The sequence below is a fragment of the Gymnoscopelus braueri genome, assembly GCF_963280865.1.
Source record: "Gymnoscopelus braueri genome assembly, chromosome: 18".
NCBI classification, from domain to species: Eukaryota; Metazoa; Chordata; class Actinopteri; order Myctophiformes; family Myctophidae; genus Gymnoscopelus; species Gymnoscopelus braueri.
This window is the reverse complement of record NC_137618.1, coordinates 19,794,077-19,804,522: the sequence shown is the minus strand read 5'-3', so window position 1 is coordinate 19,804,522 and position 10,446 is coordinate 19,794,077. Positions and strand designations below refer to the sequence as shown.

The window sequence follows — 10,446 nt, the reverse complement described above, 5'->3', positions numbered from 1 at the left end:
TGGCTTTGGTTTGATTACGTTAACTCTTGATTGCGTTAAACTGGTTTTAATGTTCCAGACAGCTTACCCATATATGGCAAGTGTTCCAAGACACATTCGCGCGCAAACACACACACACACACACACACACACACACACACACACACACACACACACACACACACACACACACACACACACACACACACACACGTACGTTCCCATGTGGTGGGAAAAATACCTTAAAGCCACCCTTGAGTAAAACTAGAGATATCTCACTGAAAGTAAATGAACCCAAAGAATACCCATTAGAATCCCACTTGAGTGAAAGTAAAGTGTCTGATATTACCTGTATTTAAGTATCACAAGTAATTATTTGATATGGAATGTATTTTACAGAAAGTAATTTCCAGGCCAGTCTCTGAGCTCTGTGAAGTTTATTCTGTATCTTAGTAACTTGCACACTATTTTCTTTTCAAGGGGATTTTTTCATTGGCTTTGAATGCCCATGTTTTTAAAGAGTACTTAAGTAAAGTATTTTTACTTAAGTACTTGCCACCTCTGCCACGCATCAGCTTTCTCATTAGTCTCTGGTTCTCTCCAGCTGTGCCAGTGTACCTCCTCCTGACTATGGGATTTCTTCTTCTTTGTTTTTTGTAGAGGGGTGATTAGGAAGCAGTGCAGGATTTAGGCTAATGTTTGGTGTGTGTGTGTGTGTGTGTGTGTGTGTGTGTGTGTGTGTGTGTGTGTGTGTGTGTGTGTGTGTGTGTGTGTGTGTGTGTGTGTGTGTGTGTGTGTGTGTGTGTGTGTGTGTGTGTGCGCGCGCAAATGTATCTTTCAGCAAATTTTTATGCTGTCCTAAAACTTTTATATCCTCACAATTATAGTAATGTTTTATCTGTATCTTTGTGTTTCTGTATGAGCCTATTATGTACTATATATATTATTTTGCGCACATGCAAACGCACTTCTGTTTAAGCGTGTTTTACTGCCTACAGTCTGTGTGTGCGTGCGTGCGTCCGTAATGGTTTCCACCCTTCATTCCCCCATAATCCCCAGCTGCTGAGCCCTGCTGACTAGGTTCCTGGAGGCAGCATTCCTAACTCGCCACCGGATTTACAACGGATTCCCTGAAGATTCCCACTCCATATTTAACCCTTTCAGTCCGGGAACGCATATATTGTGTCATTTTCCATTTTTTGCCATAAACATTATTTTATACTTTGGGCTATTCAAAAATAGCAGATCTACAAGCTCATAGTGCGGCACCGAGTGCCATGCTGCGAGCTTGTAGATCTGCAATTTTGTATTTATTTTTTAAAGCGAATTATTTTTTTCTCAAATCTTTGCTTCTGGGGGACAAATGTATTCTAAATCCTAACAGTTTTTTTTGAAAAAAACTTATGTTGCTATAATATCAGTGGTTCTCAAACTTTTTTCATGTCATGTATATATAATTATATTCAAAGATTTGCACACATTTTCACGATTTCTTTTCCAAAAATAGCCTATCTACAAGCTCATAGCACGGCACTCGGTGCCGCGCTACAAGCTTGTAGATCTGCTATTTTTTAATAGCCAAAGAAATCTAAAGTGACACAGATGCGTTCCCGCGGTTTGAAGGGGTTAATGGCCCGCTGCCGAGATCTCAACTGGCTTCCCCGATACAACCCAACAAGTCACAATAGATTACTCATAGCTTGCCGGTCCGTTCCCAGCGCATTCCAATTAGTTTTTTCACAAGACTCATTCATACCCGCAGTAATTCCCAGTGATTCCCTGTACTGATTTGATTTTCAGCACTCTCTCCAAACTACGCTCCTGATGACTCCATAGGAGCAGTCGTGTAGCTTTGTGGATAGAGAGGGACCGTCTGGTAATCAGAAGTTCACCAGTTCAATTTCCGGCCTTGCCCAGTATACGTCTCGGAAGTATATCCCTGATCGAGACACTTAACCTCCTCTGCTTATAACCCCAAGAGCTCATCATGACCATTTGAGCAGCCATGAGCTGGGTGAGAGCTGAAACAGAATTCCCCCCCTTGGGATTAATTAAGGTCTAACCTACTATTAGACTCCCAAGCTGACTCTTATACCGACTTTTGACACTTTGATTTTCAATCAACTTCACATACATTACGATCGGAGGTCCAATTGATTAATGTTCAATTTGTCATTGGTTATAGGATTGAAGACTTTAGCTTGTGGATGACGCTAAACTCTATACTGGTGGTTCATACACTTAGTCAAGAGTGTGACTTAGTCAATCAGTCCAGGTGGGATGACTGGTGGGTGAAAAGTTGTTGAATGTTATCGACATAATCGGTTGATTTATTTACCTGTTTTATTGATGACCCGCGCAATTAATCAGAGGAATTGATCATGAAGGACACTCTTCCTGTCCCATTAGCCTCTACTGCGATGCCTCTTCTTGCCTCTCTCTATATTTCCATGTGTCTCAACTCTCTCTCTCTCTCTCTCTCCCTCCGTCTTCACCATGCCACCTTCTCTTCATGGATCTTATCTCCGTCTTGGTGACGTTATCAAGGCCAGGAGCCAAACGCTGAGTGACAGATTGACAGACGGATAGCAGCACAGACCAACAGGCCCGCCAGACAGATAGAGCTAGCCCAGCAGAAAGGCGGGCGACAGACAGACAGACAGGCTGGCTGGCTGGCATTTAAGACAGACATACAGACATCTTAGGCATTTAGACAATGTTTTTTATATTATATATATATATGTTTTAATCATTGGTACAAACATACGAAAAAAATGCAAAAATAACTGAATTTGAATGGACAGAGAGGCAGACAAACAGAAAACTGTCAGAAAAGGTGCCCACACAGCCACACGCATGCAGACGGTGCTGGTTGACCCCCATACAGATGCCTATGTGTCACTTTGGGTGGTCAGCAGTGTCTAACTAACCACATGCCCATCATGTTTGGAATGTCTGCTTCTGCCTCTCCTGGCTCCATATCCATTTTGTGCATGCGTACGCATGTCCGTGTGCGTGTGCATGTCCGTGTGCGTGTGTCTGCGTGCGTGTGTGTGTGTGTGTCCTGTCTATCTGCCTGTATGTCTCATTGCGTGCACGCACATGTCCGCGGTTTGCACGTCCGTACATCTGCATGGCCGTGTGCACATTAACCTCCCTCCAGGGCTGCAGTCAGTGTTTAGCTCTGTGATTGGTTGGAAATGAGATATTCCAGTCCACTTAACTACAGACACAGCACTAAATGTTTTTGACACTTGGAAAGAGTAATGTGATTCTACCCAGACTACACACACACACACACACACACACACACGCACTTACGCACGCGTGCACACATACACACATACACACAGACACATGCACACATTTATTTTACAGCACACATAAATTTGAACTATTTCAAGCCAGCACTTCAGTTAATGGACGTGGATTTTAAATAGAATGTGTTTTTCCAATGTTTGGACATCCAAAGCACTTTAACGTTCACACACACACACCATGCATGCACACATGCACACACACACACACACACACACACACACACACACACACACACACACACACACACACACACACACACACACACACAGACACACAGTATAAACAAGCACAAATTTATGTATGCTAACAGACGAGCATGAATACACAAATGTCCCCACATTTAATTACAAAATTAAAAAAAAGACACAGAAGGGGATGAGGGGAAAGAAAGTAGGATAGAGAGAGAGCTTGGGGGAAAGTGGGTCTGTAAGAGAGAGAGAATGAAAATGAATACCTCATAATGTTAGCAATGTGCACGACACATGTTTGTGTACTTGCTTACCACTGGGGATAAGGCATGGATATCTGTTAACAGGACTAGGCAGGATTACCACAGCTGTGTGTGTGTGCGTGCGCGCGCGCGCGTGTGTGCGTGTGTGTGTGTGTGTGTGAGTGCGTGTGTGTGCGTGTAGGTGTGTGTTAGCTGATCCTAAGACTGTCACATGTCAGTATCTTGACATGTGATCATTGGCTCGGACGTGCTTGGTTGGGTCTGCCTCTCTCTCTCTCCCTCCCTCTCTCTCTGTCTCTCTCTCCCTGTATCTCTATCCGTAGCCCTTTCAATCAAATATTTGTATATATATTTTTCAATACATTAAACATTTAACAGACACTAATCCACTGATACAACAATACATGCAACAATATAAAACCCTAGATTTCTATATCACCAATATTACGAGCAATTCATTGTTCTGTTGTCTTCCTTTCCTTGTGTTGAACAGTGGATATGCCTATTAGAGCCATTGCATTGTCTTTCATGCATATTGCTGGTACAGTAAACAGTATAAGTTATTTGACTACAACTGTGATTTGATCACAATGTAATTTGTGTCGTGCTGTAACCAGCTTATACGTTTGTATACAAACCATACATTTACGTTTAATAAATACGAATGATCAGTATCAGTTACACGGTCTACCATTAGGGATGGGCATTGGGACCTTTTTTGTAAACGTGTAACTTTAGGAATGTGGCCGGTTAACCATCTATGACGTCATATCAATAAATATGTGTGGGCAGTTGAAATATGGACTAAAACATGTATTGTAACATGCATTGGGTCTATATCTCATTTTGTAAGGTTTTCTTCTCTCCAAATGTTTGAAAAAACATTATTAGGTATTGTAAAATATTTTACACAGAATAATTATAGATTATATTTAAGTGCTTTATTCCATTAATATTATATATGTTAATATTTGATGTATTTGTTATATGACTTAACTTTGGTTAATTTCTGTTATTTTGTCCTAAGCGGTTAGTGACAAAAGCTTCGGTTAAGCGGTTTACCGTTCGCACATGCGGTTAACCGTCCCATCCCTATCTATCATGTATTTTAGAATTTAAAATCCATGTTAAAATATTACGTGTTGTGTGCCCTCTCAAGCCAGTCAGATACTCATCAATGGCTTTTATATGTCTCAGCTTTTGAAAGTTTTGGACCGACTATTTTTGTTACTTTAGCATGACACTGTTGTGAATGTGCGTATTTAGTGTATTTAGTGTAAAAACTAATAGATTAAGTTGATTTAAAAAAAAATAATCCCCCATCAATTTGTTGATGGGGATATATATATATAATAGAACAACTTGAAAAGAAAATTTGATTAATCAAAAACGTAATCAATGAAATAATCGAAAACGTAATCAATGAAATAATCGCTAAGACAATAACCGCTTGGTCACAGCTCAAAATATATATATTTTTCATTGTTGACCAATCCTGTTGTTGACTCATGTAGTATTTTCATACGCCTTCATATGTTCTTACATTCAGAAACCAGGCACGTTTCAAGTCTATATCCTCTTTCCATTTTCTTGTTAAATTATTAACCCTTCTTACGTTACTGTGTCTGTTCCAGACGTGGGCCACTGGATGCAGCTGACTATCCCATGCAGCCCTGGTCAGGTCATTACCCTGGGGCTCCGCAGCCCTCCCAGGGATACCCCCAGTCCCCGTCGTACCCCAACCCCAACGCCCAGTCTGGCCCACCTTACCCCGGCTACCCGCCCAGTCAACCGGTGTACCCACGACCGGGGGACCATCGCGGTGTTGACCCCGGTTACTACCCACACCCAGGGTAAGTACACGGTAGAGCAGTGGTTCACAAAACCTTTTAGCTCCAGACCCAAAGGAGAAATTAGACGTTTGCCCTGGGACCCAAACCTAGTGAAAATAGCAAATCTACAAGCTCGCAACGTGTCGCTTCATGCCGCATTGCGAACTTGTAGATCTGCTATTTTCTACTACTTAAACTTCGTATTTATTTATGAACATTATTAGATTTGTACATTTTATTTATTGGAATTGTTTTTAATTGATGAAAAGTTGTGATTTCTTCTGATATATATATATATATGTAGGAAACAAAAAATTGCGATATTTACTCGAGACCCATACAAATGGGTCCCGACCCACTGGAAACAGTGCTGTAGAAGGTATTATTGATATACCATACTGTAGATCCTACAGTCATTAAACCTTCACACAGGAGATGTCCATTTATGATTATGTCATTTAATCAGACTAATACAAATAAACTATTTGTATTTCTTTGTGTGCATTTGTTGAAATGCAATTTAAATATAATAAATATGTCTTTATTATCATATCATATGTATCTTTATTATTAATTTTGCAATCCTTGCCCCACTTGCATTTTAACTGCATGTACCTGTGTGAGTAGTGACTAATTAAACCTCCTGATTTTTCATTCTTGATTTCGGTGAGGCCAATGGGGGCAAAAACTGTAAAATCACAAGAATTTTGATAAACAATATACAGAAAAGTATTTCACAGCTATTCAACTATATATCAACATCATCTGTCAGCATGTGATAATAACCCTCAAGAGATTATTCATTAATTTACATTGAAGAGAATGTTTGACCCGAGCTTGTTTTCTGACCCTTGTTTTTATGATGTGGCTTGACCTCTCCTTGTTTTCTGACCTTTGTTTAGTTTTTTTATGACGCAGCTTGACCCCTCCTTGTTTTCTGCTCTCAGTATTAAAAGGTGTTTGATCTTTTATTTGTATCATTTTTCCTCATGTTACGAAACTGCTTGACTTCTCCTTGTCCTCTGCTCTGCTTGACCCTTGGGGTTTTTATGTCCATTCTAGTCATTCGAGGGTTGAGGGTTTGGTTCTCAAACCTTTTCATTTCAAGGACCCCCAGTTTGGCATGCATTATGCCACGGACCCTCGTCACTCTGACAGTGTACAAATGGAACCAAAGGAGAGAGAACTGTCAGAGTTTCAGGGTCTGTAAGGGTCCTGTAAGGGTCCTGTAAGGCATGGGGTCTGGGGACCCCCAGGGGTCCTTGGTGGAGTACCAGGGGGTCCCCAGCTAAATAAGTTAATATAGCGTGACAATCATTTTTAACTACTTTAACCTTTATTGTATACTTTGGCTATTCTAAAATAGCAGATATACAAGCTCATAGCGCGGCTATGAGCCTGTAGATCTGCTATTTTTGAAAAACCTGTGAAAATGTGCGCACATCTTTGAATGTATATATATATTTTTTAAAGCCAACATTTGTAACTCAAATCTTTGCTTCTGGGGGTCCCTGGAACAAAATATTTTTAGATGGGGGTCCGCGGCCAAATACATATAATTTTGGGGGTCCTTGACATGAAAAACTTTTAGAACCACTGCTGTAAGGGTCCAATTGGACCCCCTTAAGGAAACTTCAGTGACTTCAGGGTCTTAAGATTTTTGCAGCTCCGGATGACGCGCAAACGTTGGCAGGTTCAAGTGACGATTGATCACAGCTGACCCGCACGTGCACTATAGTTCCTGGCGTCGTCGTCATTGTCAACTTGACATGTCGTTGTTTTGTCTGCTCCTATAGCCCCCACCATCAGCCCCCCCAGCCCCAACAGAGGGCCCCCCTGCGGCAGGACGTGCCCCCGTCCCCTCCTCTCCGCGGACCCCGGTACGACACCATGACGCGTGGAGCAGGAGGCGGAGGGGGATACAGGTAGGGGCCGCTTTGAGGAGGCAGGAAAGGAGCTTCCAAGGTAACGTCTGAGGAGATGACCATTCTAAAATTCTGGATGAAGAGTTTTCTTCCAAAAAGGAGATGCCACCATTTTGGTTGGCACAAAATTGACATGTATTCTTACACATCTAAATACCATAGTACTGATGGTGCTTAGTACTAAAAACTTTTATACTGTACCTCAAAATCAACCAGTGACGACCTTCAGGAAATTGTCAATTAATTGATTGGTGCAGCTGGGGTAAAGTGCCTGTCCACCACCACTGAGTTTAGCGTTCCAACTTCCGAGTCAACTGCGGGGCATCCAGTTTGGCCAAGCGACTCTACAAACACAATAGGCTCTATGCACAGCATGCAGCCACAGGTGTTACCAATGATACTAATGAAGGCTCTGTTCCATTTAGTGTAGCACAGTTGTTCTCAAACGTTTTAATTTCAAGGACCCACATAACTCTGAGAGTGTACAAATGGAACCAAATGGAGGATTAGGACAGAGGCACTACGTCCTCCCGGGGGGGGGGGTTCCTCGCTGCCAGGTGAGCCAGTAGGGTACAGGCAGGTGGGGAGGACTTAATTGGCATAATGACTAAATTTGGATAAAAAAGGGGGGTGAAAATAATTGGCTACTCTAAATGGTAAATCCAAAATGGAGGTATAGCTTTTTTGGAGTAAACTCTTCAACTTGAGATGCAAGTCAAATAGGAGGAGGAGCACAGCTATTTACCTTCCCTATACCTACCGATGGTAAATGTTTAATAAATGTGTGATTGGTTCCAGGTACCCAGGGGAGCCCAGTCCTGACTGGTATGGCTACATGGGAGAGGGAGGACCGCACCATCACCAATCCAACCCCAGACAGAAGAACTCCACCACTGCAGCTGTGTAAAGGCCCTGTCAACACAATGCGCAGTACTCGCTGCTTTTGTATTAGCCAGCCGTTCATATCTAGCAAACACACCAGTGAAATTGTGCAGGAAACATTTTTTTCTTTTCCTTTTTTAATTTTATGATTTTAATCGCACGGCATTAGGAAATAATAACTGAGTAAATTGAATAATGACATGATACGGACTGGCTAGCGATAACAGCGTAGCTAACTGAAGCAGGGTTAATTACAAAGCAGCGAGCGTGATGCATTGAGTGTATTGTTATTATAAAGCCTCTTTGATTTGCTCCGAGCATTATGCTTTCATCTGCCTGTTAGTGCAAGACGGTTGAGGTTGAGAGTTTAGCACAAGCCGATTGGTAAAGCTGTGGCCAGCAACGATCAAATAAAATAGTAATTTAATCTATATCAAACATTGTGACTGAGAGACAGGCATAGATTAACCTACACATTGTATAATACCATTAGTGGACACCAGCAAAGTCTAACTTTACAACTTATCAAGACGTCCCATATTGTGTACATGGTTGCTTCACTCTTCTGCTCTTATTAACCCCATAAGAGGATCAGTTTAAAGAATCCTACAGTACAAATGGTAGATTTTTTTTTTTTTAATTTTCATTTCACCTATTCATTTCATTTCATTTATTCAGGAAGGTCAATTGAGAGCAAGCTCTCTTTTTTCAATGACCCCCTGATTACAGTAAACATAGCATAACATTTAACTGATGCAGGGTGTGGTACTTAAGAAAGATGCCTTAACATTATGCTAACTTTCATTAATGCATTTTAACTGCAGCTGTGTGGAGCTCAACACAGAACATGGTCTATGAGAGATAATAAAATAATTCTGTAGATTTTAACATAATAATATACAGCTATAACCACTGACGAGTAATAGATGAAGGAAGTGGAACGTGGAAAAGTGGAGATCAGTGGAGTTTAAGCAGTTCAAACTTTACAGACAGCGCTGCAAAGCTTTGTCCGGTTTCACAGAGGCAGAGGCGTCATGTCATAAAGAAGAGTAGGGTGGCAAAAAAAGGGAACACTTAAACCCCATATGGTTGTTGGGTGGAGTCCCTCAGGGATCTATACTAGTGTATTTTCAGTTTTCTGTTATTGTGGGGAAAGCTTTCGCTGAAAATAGCCGATCGACAAGCTCACAACGCGACGCAACGCGTCGTGTTGTGAGCTTGTCGATCGGCTATTTTCAGCGAAAGCTTTCCCCACAATACAAATGCTGGGGTTTCAGTGGTTAAGCCCGATTTCAAAATTAGAAACAATTGCCGATCTACAGGCCTACGATGCATCGCGATGTGGTGCATTGTGAGCTTGTAGATCTGCTATTTTTGCCAAAAGAAATTACCTTTTTCTTTTTCTTTTTTTTTTTACCTGTAGTGACCAAAATAGGGAGGCCAGTTTTTAAAAGTGATTCATGAATGTATGGTTGCGGAGTGTGTTGCTCTAAAATGAGATTAATCTGCAAGAAAATATATATTTTTTTGTTTAAATGCTAAAGCTAGTGGTCGGCACTCCCCTGGAACTCCCAAGTGACGCCCCTTCATAGAGTGTTCGTGCCAACCAAGCTGCAAGTCATTTTGCCCAAAGACTTTCACTCTATTGAGATGATAAAGACTGAGTTCAGAGAGCTCAAAACATACACTCACAGCAGCAAATTAGTTTCATGTTTATGAAAATTGTATGATAAATAACAATGATACATATGTACATGACAATGAGATTAAATTACAGCTTTAAAATGTGGATTTGTCTATGGTTAGATGGACAGTAAACAAATCTACAGTGCGTTTAACATTTTATGAGCATTTGTTGGATCTTTAAAGAATCTTTAAAGATTGTTGATTGTTATGTTGTTGATCACAACACAAAACTTTACAGATTTTTTTTAACGTGCATTTTGTATTTCTTTTTTATTTGATTTTCTTTTTACAAAGAATGAGAAATTAAACTCAATGTAGCTGTGAATTATACAATTAGACACATTTGATAATTAAATAGGTTTTGGTCAAA

General features: G+C 40.9%; 1 protein-coding gene across 1 annotated transcript in view; it reads left to right on the top strand.

Annotated features, from left to right (window-relative positions):
- The window catches only part of LOC308073730 (partitioning defective 3 homolog B-like), a 381,612-nt gene extending 372,019 nt beyond the window's left edge, over positions 1-9,593 (top strand). Inside the window, exons 24-26 of the mRNA XM_080412818.1 lie at positions 5,386-5,604; positions 7,380-7,508; positions 8,307-9,593. Coding sequence (XP_080268944.1) covers positions 5,386-5,604; positions 7,380-7,508; positions 8,307-8,415 — 457 coding nt within the window. The 3' untranslated portion in view covers positions 8,416-9,593. The remainder of the gene's footprint in view (positions 1-5,385; positions 5,605-7,379; positions 7,509-8,306) is intronic.
- The last annotated feature ends 853 nt before the right edge of the window (positions 9,594-10,446 follow it).